The sequence below is a fragment of the Lemur catta genome, chromosome 11, assembly GCF_020740605.2.
Source record: "Lemur catta isolate mLemCat1 chromosome 11, mLemCat1.pri, whole genome shotgun sequence".
NCBI classification, from domain to species: domain Eukaryota; kingdom Metazoa; phylum Chordata; class Mammalia; order Primates; family Lemuridae; genus Lemur; species Lemur catta.
The window spans coordinates 55,878,577-55,905,960 of record NC_059138.1 but is presented as its reverse complement, the minus strand read 5'-3'; the positions used below and the strand labels follow the sequence as shown (position 1 = coordinate 55,905,960).

The 27,384-nt window shown below is 36.6% G+C and overlaps 1 protein-coding gene across 2 annotated transcripts in view; it reads right to left on the bottom strand.

Annotated features, from left to right (window-relative positions):
- Positions 1-27,384, bottom strand: part of DYNC1I1 (dynein cytoplasmic 1 intermediate chain 1) — a 299,869-nt gene that overhangs the window by 8,514 nt on the left and 263,971 nt on the right. For both annotated transcript variants that reach the window (XM_045565532.1, XM_045565533.1), the window contains 2 exons: positions 13,395-13,535; positions 9,155-9,280 (listed from right to left, as the gene is read on the bottom strand). In XM_045565532.1, coding sequence (XP_045421488.1) covers positions 9,155-9,280; positions 13,395-13,535 — 267 coding nt within the window. The remainder of the gene's footprint in view (positions 1-9,154; positions 9,281-13,394; positions 13,536-27,384) is intronic.

Genomic DNA, 27,384 nt, shown 5'->3' with positions numbered 1-27,384 from the left:
AGAGTTAATTTACTAAAGCCTAAAGATGGATGGCCTTGCTCACGTTTGTATTAAAATCTTATCATCCTCTTTCTTCAGAAATCTTTCAGCGTTATTTTTTTTCCCTACTGTTTGGAACAATCCATTTTTCTGTCCAAAAGATGGAGAAAATGCTAAAACCATTGGCCGATGGGCAATAATGGAAAATAAACTTTCTAAACGTCAATTATTACTTCTTTTTCCATAACACAAAAGATCAAGAAAATGGCAAGAAAAAGAAAAAGCATGTACGACTCAAGTGGATGTGTCATATTAGCTGACTAAACATATATCCTTTCTTTTCCTGATATTGTTAACGATAGGTTTTCTAATAAATTCTTAGCAACCACTGCGTCTGAGCAGTTTTGACAAAAAGAAGGCTTATTGCTAAACACCTTAAAAACATTTACCGAGGTAATAAAAGAAATGTCATTCCCTCCTACTGAATGTTTGGGCACAAAAGAGGTATTTTTATAACGCAGTTCATGATTTACCATATCTATAGTGTCCAAAAAAAGCACAATGAAAAAGGAAGCATTTTTCTAGTGGTTTGACAACTGTTTGGATCAACTGTTATACTTTCATTACACTAGTGGCCAATTGCTCACTTTTAAAAGCACAGGAAGGGAGGGAAACTGGGATAGAGACTGGGGAAGGATAAACACTCCTTTCTAAACATATTTTCTAAATATCCTTTTCTATGCAAATATAGTTAACTAAATTTTTTCCTATCCATCAATATGGAGCCAACTTGGAGGCTGCATCCTAAATGCTTCACACAATTAAGCTTTCCCTTAATTTTTTCCTCAAATTTTCACACATGAATCATTCATTTCACCCACCAAGTATTAACTGAGTGCCTACTATGTGCCAGGCATTGTGCTAGACTGGGTTATCCTGTTCTATCAGACAGCTGTTAAGTGTCCACTTTGTGTACATTTCTGTGGATGTGGCGCGTCAAAGGTTAGAAAGAACCTACTGAGGAATGTGATAACCAAGGAGGGTTACCAACCCAAATCTTCATTTTTTTTTTTTTTTGTCAAAAGGGTAGCTGGTCTTTATGATACTAGAAGGTGTTCACTTTCTTATTTATTTATTTTTATTTATTAATTTTTTTTATTATGTTCACTTTCTATCTAAGAGCTCTTAATGCTGAGACCGATAAACATAAAAAGTTTAATCGAAATTTAGAGAAACTCTTGGTTGGCCATTAGAAGAAAGGTCTTAGGAAGGGGCCACTGATCAGTTTTATCTACAAGCTTAATTGTAATTGTGCAAAATTTGTTCTACAATGTTAGAAGCTTAAGTATTCTTTCCATGATAAATATTTCATGCTTTATAATTTAAAAGATGTCATGATAGTTGGCATTCTCAAAAACTCATGTGAACTTTTCGTAAAAGTGAACTATAATGTTTCATTCACTTCCTCACTTTGCAAGTCCAACCTACATGGCATATAAACATTTACACAGAAAACATGCATAAGCAGACATTTTATTGCATATTATATTTTAGAGATGCCAACAGTAGCACACATACTCATGTAAGAAACAAATAACTCCATTTCTATACAGGCCAGGGTTAATCTAGATTCACAGATGATTGGAGCAACTTCACACTCTGCTTTCTAAACTGTGATTTGAGGCTACTGTTCTAAGCAGCAATTTTTCAAGATAAATTTAGCAGTTTTGAAATTCTAAAACTAAACACAATTTTGTCAGCCGTAAAAAAAATTAACACTATAATTAACAAGTGCTTTAGAATCTAAACTGCTATTGAAGATGACAGTTTGAAACCAAAGAAGAATCATAAAAATGATTAATTATACAAACTGGTTCTTGTTTCAGAAGGTTTATATTCATGGGCCAATTATCACCAAAATGAGAATATATGAATTTCATTGAATATTGCAAATTACTATGCACACATTAATTTAGTTTTTATAAAATTAGATATTAGGGCTTTCTTTTTATTTAATCAACTACTCCATAATACATAAAAGTCATAAGTATTTTCCTATCAATTCAGAAAAACAATTTGCTTGAGAAGATATTAATCCTATAAGTCCATTTTCATATCCTAATGCTACCTGAATAAGCACACTATTTATATAATAATTAGTGTAATCATGGTCTTTTACATACACAATTACCAAAATGAAAGCCACCGCTACTACATTCACTATAAGATGAATAATTATAGGATTAATTGGAATTAATAGTGCCTTTTCTTCTATTTTTTAAATTAAACACTTTTCCCAGAAGAAATAAAGTTAACATTAAAATTAAAGTCATATGTTTTACCCAAATTATTTTATTTCAAATACATATAATTTATTATGACAAAGAAATGAATTAATATATTATTTTGAAGTGGCTTATTTTATGTAATTAAGCTTATTAGTACCCCAAATCTGCCCATACAAATATGCTTTTGTGTTCTTTGATTTAATTCCACAATCTTGTGGCTATCACACTGAAAATTCAGGTAAAAACTTAAAAGTCCAGTTGAAAATCTCAATGTTCTGTTCCTATGTCATCAACTATCTAGATGTTATAGACAAGATCGGGTATTTGGATTTTCAGCTTTTACCTGGATCTTTGGCGTCATGGAAGAGTTTATGCCTAAGTCTTTTCTTTTCCATGGAGGATAAACCAAAGGAAGTGTTTAGCATGGGCTAAAGAAAATAATACTGTTTATCCACTAAAGAATACGCCAGTACTTGCAAAGGCCTTCAAGAATCTAGCAAGTTATGGCCACACTCATTTAATGAGAAACACAAGTGTTTTGGATGATCATAACTGGACGTTAAGCTGAGACCAACTCTGTTCATCTGGAGGCTGCCACAGCTTAGCCATGCAATCAGGTTTGCCTTTCGCCGGGGACAACAGCCTTTATGCAGCACAGTAATTAAACTGGCTGATTTCAAATGCGGTTCTTTTTCATTAAGGAACTCTTGTTTGAATTAATCACCGCCCCAATCTCACTTTAACTTTAAATTTTGTGTTCTGCACACCCCTTTCCTGAAGGACGAGAGTTATTTTTATATTCAAGGCATAGGCTTCTTACGGAGAATTGACGTAGACCCTGTACTACTGGAAACGTGAATTAGTTCTACAAAGTAAATAATTATTGCCTGAGTGTGACCCACTTAAAAATCATAATTGTATTATACTTATTTTGTGCAACTCAGGCCCTTTTTAACTCCCAGCACTTCTAGTTCTATCAGATGCTACTACATCGAACTGCTATTTAAAGTGCAAGAGAAATGGCTCATTGAATCTCTTTCCTTTTATTCTTATTCTTGCTAGCTATGAAAACTGTTCGAGGCACTTATTAACAGTTATATATAACACCTTGATCATCATGCTAAAGTATATTACATAGGTCACTCTTCCTGCTCGGATTACAGATAAACTTTTGAATTTAATTTTTCATTTCAGCTTTAAAATATATTCCAATGAACATTTAAAATCATGCTTTACTTTTTAAATTGTTACATTTGATCTCTCATATTAATCTGAATTTTTCCTTTTCAAAAATTTCTCAAGGCCCTTTTAAAAGTATATTAACCAATGTCAAATGTATTATATTTATTGAAATATGTAATAATATGGCTACTGGTCTTTTGGCCCCCAAATAGTCATATCAAACAAGTTATCTGAAATGCTACCAAAGAGTTAAAATTTAAAAGTAAAATTTAAAGATTTATCCGCGTTTTCTTAGGTAATTAGTGAACGGGATACCAAATAAATACAGCTAGGGCACTAAGATTTATCCATCTCTCAAATCATAGTTTTCAAGTTGGTATTTTATTTTTCAAATCCTACTTTAAGCTGAAAGTGATTTTGGAATTTTATCACTGAGCCACTGTAAAAATATAATCAGGGATTTGAAACCTATGTGTATTTATCACAACTGAAAACAAAATGTTCCCTGGAAGAGGTTAATGGAAAAAGAAATAATAGGAGGTGGAAAATAAACTGCTTCTTTCAAAACTGGAGCTGCAAACAGCATTCTAACTAATTCAGATAAGCAGCAAACATAGTTGTTAGGGGATATTTATGACAGCCACATCTTTGTGACAGCACTGAAGCCTTAACAATGGCAGCGGGCTTTCTATAAAACACATCTGTAAGAAAGACAGGTAGATAGCTGACTATCAATCATCAGGACACGTGCATAATTCTACACGCACTGGCCCATGCGCCATTACCATCGCCTCCATATGCATAGGAAAGGTTGCTCTTCAGTAAGGGGCCACAGCAGGGAGTGATTTTTATTTTTAATTCTTTAAAATGTGTGTTCACACATCATTTGGAAAAAAAACAATCCAACAATGATTAACAGCTCTCTTTTTCAGGTATATTTATAGTTCATTTATGACTTGTTATCTTACCCATGTTTCACTGAATTGAATGGGATCCCTCCCATAAGCCAACACAGATTGCATTCCACAGTTTGGAGATTTCTCAAAACTTATTCAAGAGTTAGGGTCACGTTTCATTTTGGATCTCAGAAAATTCAAATGGGGCGCGCAACCACTGTCTATTTAAGTAACTTTTGAATGCACAACTAGAATAAAAATTACAACCGAATAATAAAAGGGGTCTTCTCTGTCTTTTGTTGGATTTGAATAACTTCCATTTATGCTAATGGGAGTTAAGCACCTGCTCTGCAAAGAAAATAGACCCCTATCTGTGAAAATCAATGTGTACATTTTCCAGATGTAATCCTGAAATCAAACAACCAAAGATGTGTGCTATATAAACACAGCATCATGTGGCCTACCTGAAAACACTGCTGCTTTCTACTTTACCTCTTGACTCACAGGCTTGGAGATAGTACTCATACCTTTGCCATTGAAATGTAACAAAAAGAAAAAAAAGGGGTGGATGGACACACTCAATCTGGTGATTTCAGTGAGTGCATACACGATTCTCTGTTTACCCCTTCAGAAGTTCATAATAAATTGCATCAGTAAATCGGGATTCCAGCTACTGCTCTCTGCCATCATCTTAAAAGTCATGGAGGATAATTGTACATAACAGAGGAGGGCACAGTCTTAGGGGCACTGTGTTGGGACTCCCTGCGGCAGCTGCAGCCTCAGCTGGGACAGGAGATGAGGCAGACAATTGTTAGTGACTGGTGACACCAGAGTCACTTTCTGCAGTGCCCTTCTCATTCAGTGCCAGGTCTCACAGGACGGCAGGTCTACCTGGGCCTGAGTGGGGACGTCTCCGTGAGTAGTCGCAGAAGTCTCTCTTCAGGGAGTTCTTGACAAAGGCGTGGACAGAGAAACCCTGTCTCACTCCACTCCAACTGGAGTAGGCATCACAGAGATGTTTCCCCAAATTATATTTTCAGTTAAAATTACAATTAAAATGATCAAAGCAGGGCTATGAGGAGGTGAATTACAATCTCTACTATGGCTTCAGCTCTATTTTTATGAGCCTCATGATGTTTATAATGTAGAATCGTTGCTGTTCTCATTTGGCATTTTTAAATAGTTTTATATAGCATGTACTACATTTAACAACATTTTTAGAGATTTCCCCTTCTTCCCAATGATCTAGGTTAAGGCCCCAATTTTTCATTTCCGATTCACCTTGTGAGCGGCATTAAGAGCAGTAATCTCATGGACAGACAGGGTCGGCTACGTAATTTGAAGGGCCCAATGAAAAACAAAAACGTGGAGCCTTTTGTTGAAAAATTTTTAACAATTGCAAGACAATGACAACAAAGTGTTAACCCAAGCCCAGGGCTTCCCTAAGCGCAAGGCCCTGTGTAGCTGCACAGGTCATACACCTAGGGAGCCAGCCTCACTTGTGGAACAGGGCCTTGGCAAAGATAGCCTACCGCCCTTCCCTTCTCTCCAGCCGAACGGAGGTCCCCGTCAAGTCAACGCTGGGAGAATGAACGGCAGATGTCTTCCTACAGACATGGATTCAATGTACTGAGGAAAATGAAACAACATGGTGTCCTCTAAAAACTACCATTCACTTTTTTATACAGACTGTATCATAGGGCTCATCTAAAAGTGTTTCATCTTCTTGCTAGAGGGTTCCATAAAGCAAGGTGTTCCCTTCAAAGGCCAGCATGACCCTGGTGGGGAGGTCAGTTTTAACAGGGACCAGAGAACCAATTTGGAAGACTTATAATGGTAGCCCAGCCTACTGGCAATTTGTTCCTCAATGCCATATTTTATTCTTCTTAAATCGCTTCCTGCTCAGACACCTTTCCTCTTGTCAGTCATGCACCAGCCTTAGATTTGACCTTTGATTCCAAATGGGCCAGCCTGCCATGAAGGCACTCTGTCTGGCTTTCAGCAGGTTAGGTGATTTGGAAGGCTGGAGAGGCACTAGGGTGCCCTTCTCTGCTAAGCACAGTTATGCTCTGTCAGTTCTAGGCTGGTGAACAATACTACAGTAATTACAGTAATGGCAGCATTTGCCTTTGAAGGGATGTATCTTCTCTCAGAAATGGGCTGTGCTGAGCCTCAGCTATAGGGAAGTTATTTTTTCCCTTTTACTAACATGGTGTCTCTACAGACTCAGTCTTCAGTGATTTAGAATAAGGCATAGAGGTGAGAAATGAGAAACAGAAAAGCCCCCTTCCCCCCAAAAAATATATACTTACAAAAATACTTAGGAAAGAACTACAGTTAAGACAAAATTATTTTGTTAAGTCTGAGTTTTTCTGAGTTGGCTTTGTATATGATCAAACAATACAGAAAGAATTGTTCAAGTGTATAAGCCTATCCTGATTTCTGGTCATTCAGTGAAGGGCTAGAAGATTGTAATATTACCTACTCTCAATAAAATAGTATATCCTTTTTTTTTCTTGGTAGTGAATTTGTAGGGATAAACAACCCTACAAATTGTTTGGCCTATTATATGTCACAGAGATTTTTCTATAGCTGTCTAGACTCCAGACAATAGGCGAGACTGGCCTATAGTTGCAGACATTTCTATAGTCTGTAATATCACTTAGAAAAGTAAGGGCAATAACGCAAAAATGAAAACCAGCCTGACCTGCCAGTGCGATAGTAGAAATATGAGTATAACAACACTTTACAATTTAGAAATGATGATAGCATCCTAGAAAGAAATTTTAGCAGCCACATATCAGCCAAAGCAACTTTTGTAAAATCACAGACTCCCAAGATATGAGTCATATTCAAGTAATTCTGCCCATAAGCTATAAAATCACTTTATTGCAGAAAATCCTGTATATATGTCACATTGTGTTTCCTTATTGCCCAGAGATGGTATATGTGAATGTATGTGTATGCATGTATATGTATCTACATATATAATATTTAAGTTAGCAAAGATTTTTCAAAAGGCCCTTTTTTAAAAAAACTAGATTTTTAAACTATTCTATTTTTCAGCCCTCTTAGAATACAAGAAAGAGGGTTGAAATTATTAATGTTGCATATAATCCTAAGAGTGTTAAGGAGCATAATGCATAAGCAAGGAAGGTAGAGAAAAGAGTTTTTAAATTTTATCTATTTTCTGCCATTTCATCTCAGGGCACTTCTTTATGTCTATTTCTCTCCCACAATCACATATGCTGTAAACCAACTAAATAAAGAAAAAGAAAGAAAAAAGAAAGAAAGAAAAACAAAGAAAACTTGTTTATTTTTTTACATTCTCCTCTGCTGTCTTTTATTTTTTAGGGAATGACCTCAAAAAGAATATTTGTTTTTGTTATTGCTGTTTAATAGTTTTATTTTGATAAAGACCATGAGAAAGATATATTAAATATAAAGAACACTCATAGAAGAAAATACTGCAGCTCAACTATTGGCAGTATTTCTGACTCAGAGTGTATTCTGTTTCCCAAAGACTCTAAACTAAGTCAATAATCACCAGACCCTTTGCACCTTCACCATTGGGGTCAATATGTTAAGAGTCTTTGTCACTGTCGTAAGGACCCTGCTTGTGGTATCAGGAATAGTCAAGGGGGTGTCTAATGAAATAGATAACATGCAGTAAAACCAAGAAATTGTTTTTTAAGTTGGAACTGTGCATCCAGAATAGAAAACTCCCATCTCTAAAGTCATTCAGTTTCTGTCCCTGGCTGAATTTTAAAACACCAGCTAGCTTGTTTCAACATAATCAACTGTACTATATAGCAGTATATAATATGTCATCAAAAGTTCCATTGTAGAACAACCCATCTAGGATTGCCAAATTTATAGAATGCTGATTGATGAAACCATAAAGAACCCTTCTCAGTGTGATCAGCTAAACCCATCCACCAGGCACTCACAAAGTCCCTTCTAGGTCTAGGATGCTATGCATACAAATGTGGTATATTTTCCCCCTGGAATGCAAATGTTAGATTCATATTATGCCAAAATAGCATTATACAGCATAACACTTGAAAGTTCAATATTTTCTTTGTCTTTAAGGAAAAAATCCTTTAACCTCACCAGAAATGAAGGCTTTTGTCAACACGTTCTCATATAGTAAAAATAAACAGATAAGCTTAAGAATAATTAATTGATAATTTAATATTAAATATAGTATAAAAATTCAAGAAGATCTGTCGGAAATACAAGATGTAGGTTTCTTTTTCTTTGACCAGTGCCATGATATTCAAGAATACTTTACATATCATTTATGTAGTAAGACATACCAAAGAGTTATATATCTCACATAATAACTTCAAATATCATGAAAATGGTACAAAATGATGATTAATCTCAGTTTTCTTAATTGGCTACACTTTAATTAAAGAGAAACAGTATACACTTTAATTGAGCACACTAGCTAAAACTTGACTTTTCAAATAAGTAACAAATTCCAAACTCAATTTTAGCATGGTAAAGTTGACAAACTTTTCATTCTCATGAAATTGGTGGGAAGTCCCTGTTTCATCACAGGACGGTTGAGAATTCTACAGCACTCTAAAACGAGCCTTGGATCATTAACTAAAGCGTCCTGTGCATGGAGACAGAAGATCAAATTAGGCCCTAAGGAAGTCTCACCAAACTCCCACTGAAGTCAACAGAAATTTGCAAACACACTAGAGAGGGTTCTTGTGGCCCACAAGGTCTTGTCAATAATTTCACTAAGTCTTTAAAGTAGATACCCAAGTCAAAACAACAGCACAAACAAACATGTACCTCTCCAACATCATAGATCCAAATACGGCCTTCTGAGTCTCCAACAGCAACTTCCTTGCCAGCTTGAGCCCAGCGAACACGGTTTAGGGCAGACGCCCCCTCAATGGCTACACTTGCTGTTGGAACCTGCCAAAAAGGTTACAGCAGAAAAAAAGACTCTCTGAATATAAATTTAAATGTACGAATTGACAATGATAAGTTTAACTGCATGAGTCACCACTGCCTTCACGTGCATGAAGTAATATACATCCCTTGTGCAGGGGTGAAAAGGATTCATTGTTCTTAAATCATATGCTCCACTGAATTAAGGGGTACAGAGAAGAGGCATTTTAACAAAAAAGGAGGGAGGGACAGTCTTTTTCCACAGTCACTGGGCAGTGAGTGACATAAATATTTCTTTGGATTATGCCAGGTGTACACCAACATACAAACAGCAGCTAAACAGGATACTTCACCATCAGGTCATGCTTTATGGATTAATAGATTTCAGGATTTATCAAAATTAAGGATATTATAAAAGGCAGAAAGGGGAGTGTATGGTAGAATAAAAGTCATATTAGTATGAGTCTTCAGGGAAAAAATTAACATAGGTATTGATCCTTCAAAACCTCATGGGGAGGAAATAATCAGAAAAAGAAAAGAAGGCATGCAGGTCAAAAACTAAAACCTCAAATTCTCCTTTCTTTCTTTTGTTTTTTTTTTTCTGTTTTCCTCCCCTTGGCAGTACCAGGGTGAGGTGTGATAGGCAATCTGCAATTTTGACAATGTCCCCAGGGTGGTATCTTCATAGAATGTAGCCACTTACTTTTAGAAAATGCCTTATATCTCCTTTATAAACACCCCAAATCTAAAAACACTGATAATTATAATAATAATTATTATTACAATGAGCTAGAGGTGCTGAAATGGAGCCTATGGTATTTGTTATAAGAACCTTAGTATTCAGAAAATGAAATTTTAGTACGTCTACCTCTTTTCCATCATTTGCTGTGTAAACTCTTATTTTCGAGGTAACCTTATTTTCAAGATTGGAAGATCAGATCTGAGCCTTCTATAAGAATGTTGAATAGGAAATGACAACATCCCATTAAGAAAGAAAAAGGTAAATGTTAAAACAAAAAGAAAAAAAAATGGTGAAAAGAGGGCCACCAAGATCATCTCAGACCACTGCTTAAGACCTGTGTCTAATAAACATGTCGCATTAGGGTGGGAACACAACATGTACTGTGACTTAGCACGCCTGGCATTCTGTTATTCAGGGAATTGAAACCATCTGTTTATACGAAATTATTGACCCAATACCTATTTTTAAAATAGCAATAAAAACCCCATCATATGTAAGAATCTATGTTTAAACTTAATCTTGAAATCAATAAAAATTCTTTCACCCGCTTAAATCACTGTATGTCAATTGTGGACAAAAAAACTCCCAAAAGTCCCTGGCTCATTTATTTTTTAAAAATATACAATTTCTACAATAAAAGTACCTGCTGTGCAGGCTAGAGTCTGAATTTTTAACCAAACCTTTCAAAGGCTGAAACAATGTGAATTTAGATGGACCATAATTCTGTCAATACACTTTATTATTAGTGTGCTGCTCAGAAAACAAATCTGTGATTCAGCTACAGTCTTCAGAGCTAATTTTTAACACCATAATTTGGAAGGATGTTACAGGATGCTTACCTAATTCTATTACCTAATTCTATTCAATATCAGATTTTATCTATGAACAATCTTAAAAATTAAATAAAATATTTAATCTTAATATAAATATAACAAAAAATTAATCCTCAAAAGGTGATCTTTTGACATTTAAAATACATTATTAAGAATTTTATGTATTTGGAATGTATGTACTATAGAAAACAACAATATTTTAAGCCTTTTAAAATACTGTCTTTTCATAGATATTATAAATAGTAGAAAATAACCATCACAGCCTATATTATGTGCTAAAAATTAATAAATGCATGAAAGAATTGACAAAATATATTTCCACTAATTTGGTCAGTAATGACCTCTCAAAATTGATGAATCTATAATAAAAATAATTCACGTATTTTCTGTCTCTTTCTCTTTGGTTTTGCAAATATTTTCAGTCTTCATGGCTCAATCATTTTAATTGCAAAGACAAGATACATATATATATATATAGCATAAATTGTTACATTAAGCAGTAGAATTGGTAATACTGAGATACATAAATGTGAACTACCTTGCATAGGGATAACTTGGTCTAAAAACATTGTAATTTGAACAACAAAACACACTGCTGCACTGGGAATTTAGTTTTTGGTTGTTTTTTTTTTTTAACAAATCTAATTCTTAATCTAAAAATATTTGCAAAATCTTGTTCAAATTGCTAGAAGGCAAAAATTATTTGAAGATTTTAAAAAGTGTTCAGTTTGTTACTGGATTTAAGTCAGACTCAATATCTCTCTACTATTACTGTGAAAGCAGAGTTATGTTTACCACAAAACTAAGCAGTTTGCATGAGCAATATTGATTTTTTAAAAAGTGTTTAGCTATAAAACTCTCATGTGGATGTCTCTTGATACCTAGAGAAAGAGAAGGGAAAAAATTACATTTGGCAATGTTGAGGTATTACTTTCATTTTACCTAAAAAAACAGACAGGGGGGAAAAAACAGTTACATAGGAATTATTAAGGAATTTGTGGAACATTCACTCCCTTCCTACGCATTGTAGTTGCCTATCACCTAAACATCACCTCAAGTAAGCCAGATTTCTAATATAGGGGTCTCCTAAGTCAATCTAGGAAACTTTGGTTTTTTGGGGGTTGCTTTAAGTGAGTTTCTTAGCAAACAGAAGCAATATGATTTTAATCAACAGTGATGAAAGACTTTCGAAAACCCTTACAATGTAGAGTAATAATGTCTTTCTATTAAAAGCAATAATGTTATAAACATTTCAACATCCAAAATGATGGGCATTTCACATATTCATGCCTTTTTATTATTTTCAAAGATACTTCATTACATAACTCTTGTCCTTGTCATATAGTTCTTATAGTTAAAAGGAGAAACAGACTTAAATTGAAAGATTTTTAAAAGATAGGTGTATATGTCCTTGAAGATACAATGACTCAGTAATAACACCTGAAGAATATTTCCCTGCCCCCTCCCACAAAAAAAAAAAAATACTAGGGAAGTCCACTCCTCCTCACGTCCTCCAGCTGTGGGCTTCCTAATTAAAAAGGCTGAGCTGTTTCCTGCTCAAAACACTTCAAAAGACCTTTCTGTTGTTCTCCATTTGACATATAGTTTGCAGCACTTGTTCCTCTTACCTGTCCATTCTTATTTATGGAGAACTTCACTGAATCAGAAACCAGGAAATCATGCAGAGATTATTTTATTTTATAAAATTAAATTGAATTAAATTGAAATTTAATATTTAGGTTAAGCTCCCCAAAACAAAACAAAAGAAAAAAAAAAGTAGCCGAATTAGCACCTCAATAATTTTGAGAGTGGAAAAAAGGAACAATGCACATGGCATAATTTTTTAAATATAAATTTTTATAGCACGCTTTTAAAACAATGTTTCTTTATTATCAACTGCTTTTTTTAAATGGGTATTCCTCACTTGTGGACTACTTTAAATGTGACATGTTAAAATCTCTTTTAAAAAAATACTGAGTTTGATATACATGTTCAAAGTTAGAGACTATTGTTAAAATCTGCCTTTGAGTTCAATATTTTTGACAAGGAATATTTACCTTGGTAAAAATCAAATGGATAAAAGAGCTAAACATAAAATGCTCAACAGAATCATCTTTTCTGTATTCAAAACAGAAATCGTGCAAACAGTAAACATTGACAAATAGCCCTTTTTAAAAGCCCAATCTAAAAATCAGCATCCACAAAAGCTTACTTTTCCAAGTGCTTGCCAATAAAGTTATTTCAACACGGCTCTGCAAAACGCCTGTGTGTCCTTCCCCATTGGGAAAGGCGTGAACACGTATCGTTTTGCTCTTTGCAAAAAAGGGGGTCGTTAATTGTCCAGGATCTGCCACAGTTCAGGGCTGAAGTGAGATTAAGTGATTTTTGGCCAGTGCATCTGCCAATTCCCTCCAGAGTATTCAAGAACGGGGGGCCAGCAGCCCTGCAGCAGTTGGAGGGTCTGCCCACAGAAAGGCCGTTTTGGAGAAGGGCGGAGAGACTGCGAGTGGCCGACGGCGCCCCCCTCCCAGCCCTCGGCCCGGGCGCCGGGGCCGCCGCTCACCTCGGTGTCATTGTTGAGGTTCCAGAGGTCCAAGCGCCCCATCCCGTCCACGCAGGCAAAGAGCGCGGGATGCACGGGGGACCACATGACATCGTACACATAGTCTGCATTGTCTTCAAAGGAGTAGAGCGGCTTGTTGTGCTGTGAAGCAGAGAGACCGTGAAGACTTTGTGGCGCTGCTGCCGCCTCGGGCTGTCTAGAGAGCCTAATTAAAAACTTTGCACATTCACAAAGTGTCATAAAACTTCCCGAGATGAAAGTCCTTGAGAAGGTGAACCGGAGCTTTAATGTGACTAGAACTGTCCAGTGGCATAAATAAATACCGGGGGGAGGGGGGCCTCCGAAGGGGCCGGGGGCCGGGACGGGCGGGGGGAGGCGGTTTCGGACACAGTCGCAAGGGACATTCCAGACAGGTGGACGGGCCTGCCCGTTAGTTGGGAATTCTCGCCGGGCAGCGCGGTCCGAGACGCGCGGAGCCCGAACCCCGGCCGTGGTCTGCCGGGCTCGGACACGCGGGGATGCCCCGGGCCCCGGCGCCCCGGCCGCCCGGACCCTCTGCAGCGAAGGCGGCCCCTGCCACCTCGTGGTCCCCGCCTGCAGCTGCAACGGCTGCTCCCAGCCCAACTCTAAGCCAAGTTCCTATTTTACCGGTTCCTTTGCGGCAGGAAGGGGGACAAATATTTTAAAGGGGATTACAGTTCTTCCAGGAGGTGAAAAGCTCGCGATCCTGGGAAACTAGTCTCTCTACATGGGGACATTTCACCCAAATGAGGTAGGCTAGTGTGGCTCATTGCTGTGCCCGTGACCCTCCATAGAAAATGAACCATATTTTCTAGATCACCCAGTATTTCCAAGATCCTTAAAATCGATGTTCTGGAGGAAATGCGTTAGTATACCCCCACTGCATACAAATGCCTCCACTCCAGAGGGATACAATAAATTCAAATGGCACTCTTGATTTCCAGTGAATATTGTCACATCAAAATAGCACAGAAGTCAGAGGCAAGTTTGAAAGTACACCAGAAATAAAACGTAATTGGACTTCATGAATTATTCATTCCATCTGGCTTGTCTTATTCTAATTTCTGCATAATGGCTTTACTAATCCCTGATCAATTAATGTAAAATGAAATTTAAATGATAATGAAAGCCCTAGAGATAAAAGAAATTAAGTATTCTTATATCCTCTGACAGAAATCTAAACAATGGGAGTTTTTTCCCCCAATGTCTTCTTCATCCAGTCAGCTGTCTGTACTCTCTTCGTGGGTTCCACTGAATGCCTGTACAGGCCAGAGCACTAAGATCAAGAAAAGATAACATACAATATGAACAATCAAATCCTTTCTGCACACAATGTTCAAAGAATGTATCTGTAGGGAATAAGCTCCAAATATTAGAGTGAACTCCCAAAGTGTACTTTTAGTGAATGTAAAATGCACAAAATACATTTGCTGAAATCAACGTGAGAAAACTCAGTGCAAAAACAATAAAACTTCTATAACCTAAATCTCATGCAAAAATTTAAGGTAGTAACTATAAGTGATTTCTCTTTTCATAAATTATATTGCTTTGACATTTAAAAATCACTGCTTAGAAAGGAACAAAATTTTAATATATTAAAGTAACAGAAGATTTTAGATGTGAACAGAAATTTAACACATTAAAGCAACACAAAAGATTTCAGATGGGCTATTGTGTGTGTGTGTGTGTGTGAGTGTGTGCATGATGTGTCTTATTTTTAATTCAAAAAGTATCTGATGGGGGTTGTAATCTGAAAAGAAAGATATGACACTGAGATATCAAAAATGATTACCTGGACATTAGCCTTATAGTTTTGGATTTTATTATTCTATAATTCTTTTAGGCCAAAATATGTATGTTTGCAGTGTGATTTAAAGCTAAAATTATATGTTTATTGGCTATTTATGTAGCTTCATTATTACTCTTACTGTTGGGCCCAGATGATTCAAACTACTTTCTCCAGAAAATCTAAATATCCAATGATACCTGAAAATAGCATGATTGTATCATTTTTCCTTATTAATATTTTTAAAAAGCATGGAGTAGCTGGTCCTTCACTGACTACTGATAAATATTAAATTCTAACTCTTAGTACAAGATTATTTCCACTGCAAATTATTGATTTTATAGCTAGCCAGCCACTATTTGTTAAAGAATATAAATAACAATTTTTTTCTTAAAGTCAAAGGATGTTAAAGATTTATACATGCTTTAACAAGTCAATTCTGGGTTATCCTCATTAACCCAGCTGATAGTGTATCTGAGGATACAGAGGTCTAGATATAGATGTACACATACAGACATATAATAAACACATGACACAACTGCAGTCCTTGTTTTGATCAATTAAAAGACCATCCAGCTTGAAACAATAATTTTCTGAAGACCTGGTATTATTTGACACATTAATTCCCTTAATAAATTATTCTGTTAATCTTTAGCATTCTGTTTCTTTCCTTTTTTTTTTTTTTAGTAGTTTCTTCTACGAGAAATTTAATCAAAATTATAGTAGATGCTGGAGATTTCACTTTTTAAAAATCTAGAAATAACTGCTATTATTCATGTTACCAAAACCCTGTTTCTCATGTTTAATAGTGTTGATTGAAATGCTATTGTTCTGTAGTCTTTCTCCAACTTCCTTATCACACTTCACCCCCTGAACCTTTTATTATAAAAGTCACTGTGCAAGTAATTCTAGTCTACAGTACATGCATGTTTGGGAGAAGGGAGGAGGGCTCATTTTTTCAAAGGCTTTGTTTAACCTTGATAAAGTCACAGGCTGGGAAAGTCTTGATCAGGATTGATTGAACTTATTATCACGGTACCAAGAGGGTTGAAATCTGTGAACCACTAGTTTCCAAGTATAGCATAGGCATGAGCTATGGGCGCAGGCGAATGCCACTTTTACAATAGTGCTATTTTGAATATTAATTGTACTTTTTCAACAAAGGGACTTTGTCATTCTATTTTATTCATGTTCAAAGGGTAATCTGAAAAACTGGTTAAAAATCTGTCTCAAATGCTAAATATAAAAGATTTTATGGTAAACCCACATATATCATGAATTTCATAAAAGAAATAAAGCATCAGGTTGTTAAAGAATCTGTTTTTAAATTTATGAGATGTAAATTTCTGGATCCACCAATGTGTTGTAGCTTGCCAGTACATTACCACTGATTTTAGGATACTACAAGTTTTGGAAAGGTGGAGAGTGTGAGGGCAAATTTGACCAATGATTCTGAGAAGGAATCCCATAATATCATTTGTATAGATTAAAGCCACAGAAGCTTTATGATTTTAAATATTTACTCTGCAAAATACTCAAGGCCACTTAGTAAACTAAATATTGTTCCATAACATGTTATTATAGACAGCATTTTTCAAAACAATCAAGTTTCACTAGACAAAAGCCCCTTGGCCTATGTGTTTCCTTTTTTAATGCCATGTTAAGCATCAGCAAACTGTTAAAGAAAAAAGAAAAAGGAAATTTATATCACTACACAACCTGCTGCACATGTGGCACATGCCAATGATACAAAGCCGTGACACCCTGTGTGTTAGTCAAGTTTCTGGGGCTGTTTCAATAATGCTAAAATATCCAGACACAGCCCAGCTTGATTTTAATACTCTGACTCTCAAACAGAGCAGAGCAGCAGGCTACAAGCAGTCACCTCCTAGACAGACAGCTAGGGCAGGGAAGGGTAAATTGTTGGGTGTTAGTTGTGTGCCTGACTCTATATGTACATTGTCTAATTTAATCCACATAAAATCTCTGTAAGGTAGATGGTATTTACCGAAAAGAAAATTATGGTTCAGGAAAGTTAGTAACTTTCCCAAGGCCACAAAAGTTGTTAAGTGGTAAAGTTGGATTAGTTCTCAGGTTTTCCTAGTTGTTAAGCATATCCTCTATTTGCTGGAATCATAGAGTCCTTCTATAAAACATAGCAATGGTCTTCAGTCCTCAAAGAAAAAACAATATAATCTCTTACCTCTACTCTTTTCTCTTCCATTCAATTCAACCAGTATTTACTAAACACATGCTATGTAACTTGTAGAAACAGTTAAAAAATATCACAATCTTTATTCCATTTCCTGAGCCTGTTATTAATAAGCCTGAGGATGCAGGATCCTTTAGCACCTTGTGAGATGAACGCAAATCTTTTTCTTCTGAAAGCTAGAAATAAGATGGGAATGGTTCTTTACGCAGCAGAGATTAAAATCAGGCTCTGCATTGAAGAGTAGAATAAAATGGGGTTAGAAGGCAAAGATCTGGGATCCAGTTCTCTGAAGGTCTGTGAGGCTTTGGGTGAGGGACTCCAATTTTGTTATCGAAAAGTGGGGATAACATAGGTAGGATGGAGCAGAAAAGGCAACGGGAAAATGTGGAAAACTGCAGACATGGGGAAATTTCACTTAACATCCTTGGATCTTAGTTTTTTCATCTGTAAGATGGAAGGCTGGAGCTACTGGCCTCAAGGGTTCCTATTAGTTTTGTGATTGTATGACTTGTACTTATGCATTTTGGTGCCCTGCACTAAGAATAGAATAGACTAAAGTATGTGAAAGTTTTTTCCAAAGTACTATTCAAAGGTAAATATTACAATTAATGCAATCTTCTTTGATGTTTTGGACATCAAATACTGCCATAGGACAGTATTTTTTTTCTAAATTTTAATTTCATTAAAATATACATATACAAATGCACCAGGGTGGTTTTTAATAGAAAAATTGAAATTACAGAAGTAATAATAAACCTCTTATTGGATCAATTAGAGAAGGAATAAAGAATATTAAATTCACATAAGAGAGGCAGATGGTGAAATCTGTTAAAATATAAAAGCTTTACAATATCCACCAACATTTTAGCAATACAACAAAGACTTTGAGTCTAGCCTAGAGCTTTAATTTTACAAGTATCCTTCTGAAAATGAATAGACCTGCAGATTTTCCTAGTTAACTATAAAATGACTTCATAAGAGATGTTTCTGTTTCTGATGTCAGATATGTGCCAAAGTTACATCTAGAGAATAGAATGGTTATTTTCTTCTATATTATTTATTTTCCTCTTATCAGGCAATTCTAGGTACCCCAATAGGATTTAGTGTCTTGAAGGCTGATGAGTAGGAAGATTTATGTTAAAATGTCTCCTAACACCTCCAAACATCGTGGTTCTTGAGGTTGCATTTCAGCTTTTAAAGCCGATTTAGTAGAAATGAAACTACCTTTTGGAGGGGAGGGGTAGTGTGATAGGGGTACTGCGTGGGTAGGTGGGGGAAGGGACAGAAAACTAATAGTAAAATTTCTAAATTTTAATTCTAAAATAAAAGGAAAACAAATTCAATCTTACCTTGAAAACTATATCCTGTTGAGAAAAATGACCAAAATAATAAACAATGAGTAATAAGAAAATGTCCTTCAAAAATTGTGATGTGGGTTCCTGTGAAGTAATTAAAATAAATAGCTAGCCAGTTCTTCCAGGAAACATTAAAATGTGAGACCACAATATCACTTTAAGAAAACCACCAAAGGACCCCAAAACTTCAGGCTCACACAAAAATGGATGCTTCTACCATAAAAAGAAAGTGCTTAAACAAACAAATAAACTGAAACTCACAAACCAAACCAAACCAAACCAAAAAAACCCAACTCTTGGCCCAAGAGAGGTGTTATGAATTTGATACTATCACTGGAAAACTTTGCCACTTAGTTTGAGATTCTTCTACTGCACAAAGAATCCTATATTTATCTTAACTTCTGTGGTTAATATTAAAACAATACATGTGATCCCTGCATGATCTCTTTACCTGTTTCTATTATGGTCAGACATTCAAAATTAGACATAAACAATTGGAGTGAGCTATTCTCAACAGAATATATATAGTGGATCTATTTGTTGTTTGTGTGTATTAACCAAAAATACGTAAGGACTTTCATTTGAATTACTTAATATAAAACAATTTGAAAGAAGGTTATAGAAATCCAAGAATGCAGCATTTGCTTCTTTATAAATGTAGAAGTTTTGCTAAATAAGTACTGAAGCCACATGAAAGGTGTTCTTTGTTACACTGTCTCCCTCTCCTGCTTATTTGCATGGAAGAATCCTCCTAATCCAGGAGGCGCCACCAATAAAGAGGCTAATTATCCATATAAAAGAATGTATACATATTCACAGGTTTTGACTAGTGTTTGAGTGTTTAAAGCCACGGAAAAAGCTACAAGCTTTGCTTAATTCATAAAAGGAGTATTCCCCGCACTGGCATGATTTTTTATGAATATCAGCTCCACCTAAAGGTTCTTTTTTAAAACTGGCTTTGTAATAGCACAAATCTATACAGAACCATTGTGAAAACACTAAGCAAGTGGGATGCTCTTTTGAATTGTCTCTTGCAGCCACTGCAACTGCTATGGTTCCTTTAGTACGCTCTTGCTTATTTGAGCTGAAGCAGGGCAGAGAGGGTCATTTACCTGCACACCCAGGTTCAGCCAAGTTGGCTCACTAGTACAATTGAGGAGGCTGTTCTCTCAACTGATATCCTCATTCTGGACTGATAGTTGCTCTCAGAAAGATCACGTGGCAGTAGAAGGAGGTGAACAGGTTCCAAAGAGCCCCTCTTTAGTTGTTACTGCCCCAACTCTATTTCTGCCGTGGCTGAGTGGTTTCATATCCAACATGATATTAGTTAGACAAAGAAGCATTCTATATACCTATAAAGGTCAGGTTGATTAGAGGCTGCATTCGGAGGCTGGAGGGAAGAGGTGGATGTTGGTATTAAGGATTAGAGGGTGTACAGGGGTGAGAATGGACCAGACCTAGAAGCAGCTAGACATGTGGTTGTATCAATGCCTTAAAGCCTTGGGAGTTAGAAGAACGAGCAAGTAAAGTGGTATATGCAGGCTTATTTATTACTTATTTAATATCAAATTGCACAGCTGCATTTTACTAGTAGGTAGGTTAAGTGGCCAAATATTTCCACTCTGGTCCTTAAACTGCCAACCTCTACTCTAGCATCTGGCTTACAAACTGCCTCACTGACATAAATAAGTTAAACATATATGTATACATATATAATTCTTAAAGAAAGTTTTAAAAATATCAGATAGAAATTCAGATCCATAGATGACATCTTGAGTCCCCCTTTGTACTTATTTCTCAAATGCTCAGAGTAACATTTGCCAGTTCCCAAAGCTAATATGACATTAGTGATCTCACTACATTTAGTCAATATGACATTTAGACAAATTTTATTTTTTTTCAAGAAGTCATATACCCAAATGCCCAGATTTGTCCCGTCACACAGGTTTAAAGTCAAACTGTAAAATTATCTAAATTTTCAATTCTACTTCTTGCATCAACAATTGACCATATATTTGAGGGCTGTCTGGAAAGTGTCCAGCCATGTCATTGTTCTAATTTTATTAACAATGGCTGGATACTTTCTGGACACCTATACATAAAGGGCACATTTTCAAAGAATCAAGGAGAGTTGTTTTGTAGCTCTGCACTCCCATGTCTCCTGGTATTAAATGCAATGTATCTTTTATATCATATCTAGTATTAGTATAGCTAATACTTGTGTTTATTTTAATAGTGGGGAGAACCAGTAGGGAGAATCCCAAATAAGAGATGTTCAAAATATTCTGTTCAAGTGTAGAATATATTTAATATGCTTTCTGCTTTGCATATTTACCTTATTCTGTTTTAGCTAAACCAAAGTGAAATTAATTTCTATTTAAGAAGCAGACATGAGCTAAATGTGAGGTGAGGTGATTCAGGACACTGAAAGCGGCCATGGGAAAATAATCTATTATTAATTATGTGTCCTGGACAACTTGCAGGATTAAGAGGTCACAGCAGGCTGGTCAAGATGGACCCACATTGGTTTGGCCAAAAACAGCTACTTTAGGGATAAGGATGAGTTTTAATTTACTTTCCAATGTTAGATATAAAATGCAGGTTAGAGCAGGGAGGTAGGGTGAGGGTATCTTTGAATCTCACAATAATGTAGACAGTTGTATCTGTTATTCTCCTTCATATTCCTCCCCCCTCTCTCTTTCTCTCTCTCTACTTAGAAGGAGAAGGTTGAGGAAGGCAACTTGGGCAGTATATAATTAAAATGAAAAGGCAAATGTTTCCACTCTGGTTAAATGAGAGAAAGAAAGAACTCACCAAGCTCTTACTTCTCGCACAATGGTAAAGCCCAGTCAGCTGAGTGGATTTTAAGTCTCAAAAGTGTTTGTACTTTTATGAATTTTTCACACGTCTGTATAAATATTTAACAGCCATGGGTATGTGTTGGTGGATGAATGTTTGAGGGGATAGGGTAGAGGTGGAGGTAAAAGGACAGGAAGTATGAACACAGGCCAAGTCTTGGGGTGACTTTAGGATTACATTCTTGTGGTTTCTTTCAAAGTTAAAAGTATTCTCCCTGGGTGAGCTTAAAAAGGGAACCAAAAAAAAAAAAAGGAGAGAAAGAAAAGAATTTGATGACTGGCACAGGTAGTTTTATTGAAAGCCAATTTTAATGTTTGCTATCTTATGTTAGAAAGGGGGAGTGAATACGGGGATAAGGGAAGAAAAAAATAAGTCAGACACCACGTGAATATCGTGTTTATTAGAAAGGCAGCCAGCAGGGCTTTGGGGTTGCAGAAAAAAATGCACTCTGTTATCCGGTAAGTGTTACTGGCAGTAAACTATTGATTTGGTTAATCCTCTTGCCTGTTTTAAGTATTATGCTTAGATACTGTAATAGCTAAAACTTTAACTTTTGATTTTTTATTGTGTTTTTCTTCTGATATATCAAACATTTAACAAAATGCTAGCAGAAATAGATAATGCTAGGACCCTTTGTTAGAATGATGTCATTGTAGGAGATGTCTCCATCTCAGTTAAAATAATCTAACTTACTTTAACAAAGCACATATTTTAGTTAGGATATCCAAGAGTATTAATCCATCAACAGTGATTTATTAAGGACCTAACATATGCTTTCTACTTTGGGCAATCAAAAGAAATAAAAGATCTGACTCTGTTCTCAAGCACTAACAATCCAGGTAGGAAAATGGGAATTATGAAATAATAAGAGAAGAATATTGTTTATTTGGGGATCTATTTTCTCACTTTGTTCCAAAAGGATTTACGGAGTCTTACAAGTTAAATATACTGCAAAATTAAGAACAAACACACAACAGAGTTCTAAAGAAGGCAGGCAGAATAGATAGCTATTACCAGGATCCTGAGATAAGCTGATTATTACAATCTGGTACTGAAACAGCTCCAAATTTCCTGATAACTAAGACAAAAGGGAAAACACATCATATCACAAGGAGGTACATTGATTTCACTGTCTGAAGAAAAGAAGAATATAAATTCCTCCTCAAAGACACATTCCTGGGAAAAACTTAAGGAGGAATTTACCATGTCTGCAAATCACTGGAAATAGACTGGCTCTCTGCCTTGTTTATACCAAAGAAAGAGAGCAAGTATGTAGCCAGGTGCTAAATTCTGTGGTACAGATGTTAGGTGCCAGAGGAATTTGAAGACTGGAGGTGGTGGTGGTATGTTGGTGGTTACCATGATCTGATGTGGTCAAAGCAGATATTATCTAGGACAGGTGAGGGGACCTGCCTTGACAGATGCATAAACTTTGATAGATGGTAAGGAAGATAGTCAAGGAGGGGAAAGAAAAATATGCAAAAGCTTGGCTACATAAGTAAGTATGGTATTCCCAGATGGATGTAAAGGTGTGAGGTAGGTACAGCCCGGGTGGACTCTGAGAATTTGTCCTAAGAAATAATAAAAATAAAATAATAATTTTGGGTTGGGTAGGGCAGGGAGTTGGGCATGTTATGCAAAGTCTTCAGTATATAGTTAGGAGTTTTTGCTGCAATAATCTAATAATTTATTAAATGTGCATTGATAAATGTGCTATGTGCTAAACAGATTCAGAGACTTTAACATTCATGATAGTGTTTTTGGCTTTTCTAGAGTGGGCAACCAAATGACAAAAACCATGAAATGAGTAGAAAATAGAAGAAAGAATAGAGTAAGGGAGGAAGATCTGATTTGTATTTTAAATATCGTGCATTTGAGTCTCTGGAAGTGACTCTCAGGTTAAGCTAACAGTGGAAATACAAGTCTGGCATTGAAAGAGGTGTCCGAGCATGGTGGCTCACACCTCTAATCCTAGCTACTTGGGAGGCTGAGATGGGAGAATGGTTTGAGCCCAGGAGTTTGAGACCAGCCTGGGCAATATAGCAAGACCCCATCTCAGAAAAAAAGAAAAGAAAGAGGGCAGGCTTGAAGTCCACGTTTAGGAATCAGCATAGGAGGTGGTGAGGGAAAGGAGAGAGTAGGGAAGAAGGGGAAAAAGAAGGACTTGTGGTAGAAATTTGAACAAGTGGGCAAAGAGAGTAAATGAGAAAGACCCAGTGGAGAGACCCAAGGCAAAGCAGGAGAGCATAACTAACTGCTCAGGAAAGAGCTGCAAGAACAAGGGATGCTGGTCAGTATGATATAAGATGAGTACTAAGAAGAAGTCATTGCCTACAGTGATTCACCAATGGCCTTGGAGCAAGAAGTGTCAGAAGGTTGATATGTTTGAGGGTGGTTCAGAGATGTGGCAGTGGTCAATGTGGATGCACGCTGGCTCTTCAAGTGGTTTGCAAGTTAACCCAAATTTTAGGACATGTTTGTGATATTTTAATCCAACCCATCTAATCACCAACCACTAATTTCTAAGAGGATCATAATACCACCATTGGTGTTTGGGTCTAGAGCCTTCTTCTTTTATTCCTTTTTTTTTTTTTTTTTTTTTGCCTTAAGACGACCCACTCTCTAATTAGACATAAAATCCTTGATGTTTTAGACCACTTCTTTATGTCTCAAGCACATGGCATAAAGCCTGGCAAACAGAAGGCAGACAAAATGTATTGAAAGTGGCTGATGAAGCAGGTAGCTTTAGGGTCCAGTTCTATTTCTGCCTGACACCTGGGAACAGAGCATTGAGCCTTCCTCTAATTCCCTGGGCTTGAGATTTTTTCTTAGACCCCCCCCAGGGATGAACTTCTACTTTCTTGATGAATTTTCAATTTGGTATCCTCCTTGGGTTGATTGTTGTTCTTCTAGTATGCAGCTTTAGTTCAGTACCTTTCCCCTCACTCTGGTACCTTGAGACCTAACCTCTGATGAAGGTCATGGTTGCTTCCCAGTCATGGCAAAGATTTCAGCATGTTTGTACACCATGGGAAAACACCAGGGACTGTTCTTGAGCAGGAAAGTTACATGAAAAGTAGTATTAATAATAAAAAGTGGACCACTAGTGAGTTGAACAATAGGAAATCTACCCAGGAATTTTCTGTGTACCATAGGAACAAGGCAATGGAAATTTAATGTCCAATGGGTTTTATCTTACTGAAAAAAAAAATAGCCTTTGACTTAAATCAACAGTATATACCTGAAACACATAAATTTCAGTGAGAAAGAGAGAGAGAGAGAGAGAGAGAGAGAGAGAGAGAGAGAGAGAGAGAGAGAGAGAGAGAGAGATAGTAATATATCTTTCCATGGAATATTCTGACATATTTATTTGTCTGAAGAACAAAATGCCTAGAAACAGGCAGCAACTCTAAAGAAGCCTGAATCCAAACCAGTATCACATAGCAAGTAGACATCCTGCACCACTTAGTAAATATATTCTGAAGATGGTGATCATGATGAAATGGTCTCTGGATTCAGCATCAACTCTCACATTAACCACATTGCATCAATGTTCCTGCTACTTTCCCTCAACATCCATGGGTCCTTCAAGGTTCTGTTGCCCCTGGGAGTCAGCCTTGGAGGGATTAGAACCCTTCAGGTACTAGGTCTAGGTGGTTGTATGGTGGTGGTGAAAAGACCTCATGGGAAGCTCATTATTGTTAATTCCTTTTTGTTCATAACCAAAGGTCAATTGTGATAATGAAATATTCTTAGCTCTTTTGGGCAGAATTGTGTCCCCCTGGCCCCCACCACCAATTCCTGTATTGATATCCTCACCCTGCGTACTTTAGTATATGACTATATTTGGAGATAAGGCCTTTAAAGAGGTAATTAAGTTTAAATGAGGTCTTAAGGATCGGCTCTACTCCAATAAAATGGGTATCCTTTTATAAAAAGGGGAGATTAGGACACAGACAGGTACAGAGGGAAGACCATGTGAAGACACAGGGAGAATACAGCCATCTGCAAGCCCAGGAAAGAGGCCTTCAGAAGAACCAGCCCTGATGACACCTTCATCTTGGGACATGTAGCCTCCAGAACTGTGAGAGAATACATTTCTGTTGTATAATTATGGCAGCCCTAACAAACTAATGCAACTCTCAAAGGAGAAGAAAAGGCAGATTCTTTTTTTCTCTTGCCCTCTAATACACATCTACATGGGCACATTTACAATTCTGCATTTATGCAATTGTCACCAACGCAATTTTAGAGAGACAGAAGGCTACTTCTGAGCAACTACTTCTCCCCTTCCTGAACACCTCCCTTTGCAGTCAGTGATGGAGGCCCAACCCTCAACTCTACTGTGCCTTCCATTGAAAGGGACAGGTTGTTTGTAATGAACATAAAAAAAGTCTCTCTCTCAAGACAGCAGAGCCTCTTTTGAATTTTTCAACTTAGCTTTAAATCATACCCATAGTCCTGTGATGTTCTTGAGATAACTGGGACAAGTATGGATGGAGAGTGGAAAGCTATGGGGAAGTCAACACTATCTCAATACAAATAACTCAAACCATCCCAGGGCTCCAACTAAACTTGAACCAGAAATTACAATTTGGTTCAATTCAGTCAGTAACTTTTGCTTGAAGGCAGAGCTATTTTTCCCTGAAACAGAAGTCTTCTGCACTTGAGTTTAGAGCTTATTTTTGTTTAATTTTGTTACCTTCTGCAGACTTAGCCTTGACTTCTCTTTCTTTTAGAAAGGGTGGCTACAGGCTGGGATGGAAAGTGGGGGCAAGCAGAGTGACATGGGACCTAGAGCTGAAACCTTCTCATCCAGAGGTTGGGGTTAACCTTTAAACTCCAGAGCAGCCCCTGCTGAGCTGTCCTTATCAACTGCCTTAAAGGCTAATTATTGTTGAATAGGTTCTGGAGGTTGAAAAAAATCCCAAAGAATTTTTGAATACATTTCTACAGTTCTCTTAACAATAGGATCTATCAAACAGCAAGGAGAAGGCTCTGTTTAAAAGCAACGACAGGAGATCAGAAGAATGTGTCTGATTGCCAAAGTGACTAACTTATTTTTACACAGTATTAACGATGCTACAATAACCAATATCTATAGCTTGGTTTTGACAGTTTACCACAAGGGTTCCCATTGTTTAAAAAAAAAAGAAAAAGGAAAAAAAAGAAAGTAAAAAAGAAAGAAAGTGTTTTATTTTGCTACATTTCCATTTGTTAACAAAACTCCCCATAAGCAAAACCAGAGGTCATTAGCAAACAACCAAAACATGCCTGTCTCCAGAAGAATAGAACTCCCTTCATCATTTCAAATACAGCTCTGCCGAAAACCCAAATCATGACAAATCCTTAACATGAAAAATTCAGTGCAGACTTGAAACCACCTGACTTTACTTTGGGTTTGTGCTCCTTAAAATTACCTAGAAAATACCATAATCTTTTCTTCGTGCGGCTGGACGTGGGCCAGAGCCCTGGCTCCAGAGGCAAAGGGCAAAACTAAAAATCATGTCTCAACAGACAGCTCCACCCTCTCTCCCAAGTCCACTTGGCCTCATGACAAAAAGTGAGGGCTAAAGCACATTCATCTAAAGCCTGGGTTTTTGGCCAAAATTCAAGACTCTTATAGGACAAACAAAATTGAAATCCAAAATGTTATCACTCCACTTTAAGAAGTCAAATGGGTTTAAATGACTGTACCACATATGGTGAATGGTCCGCATTTGCAATTTAATAGGAAACAAATAGAATTGTACCAAA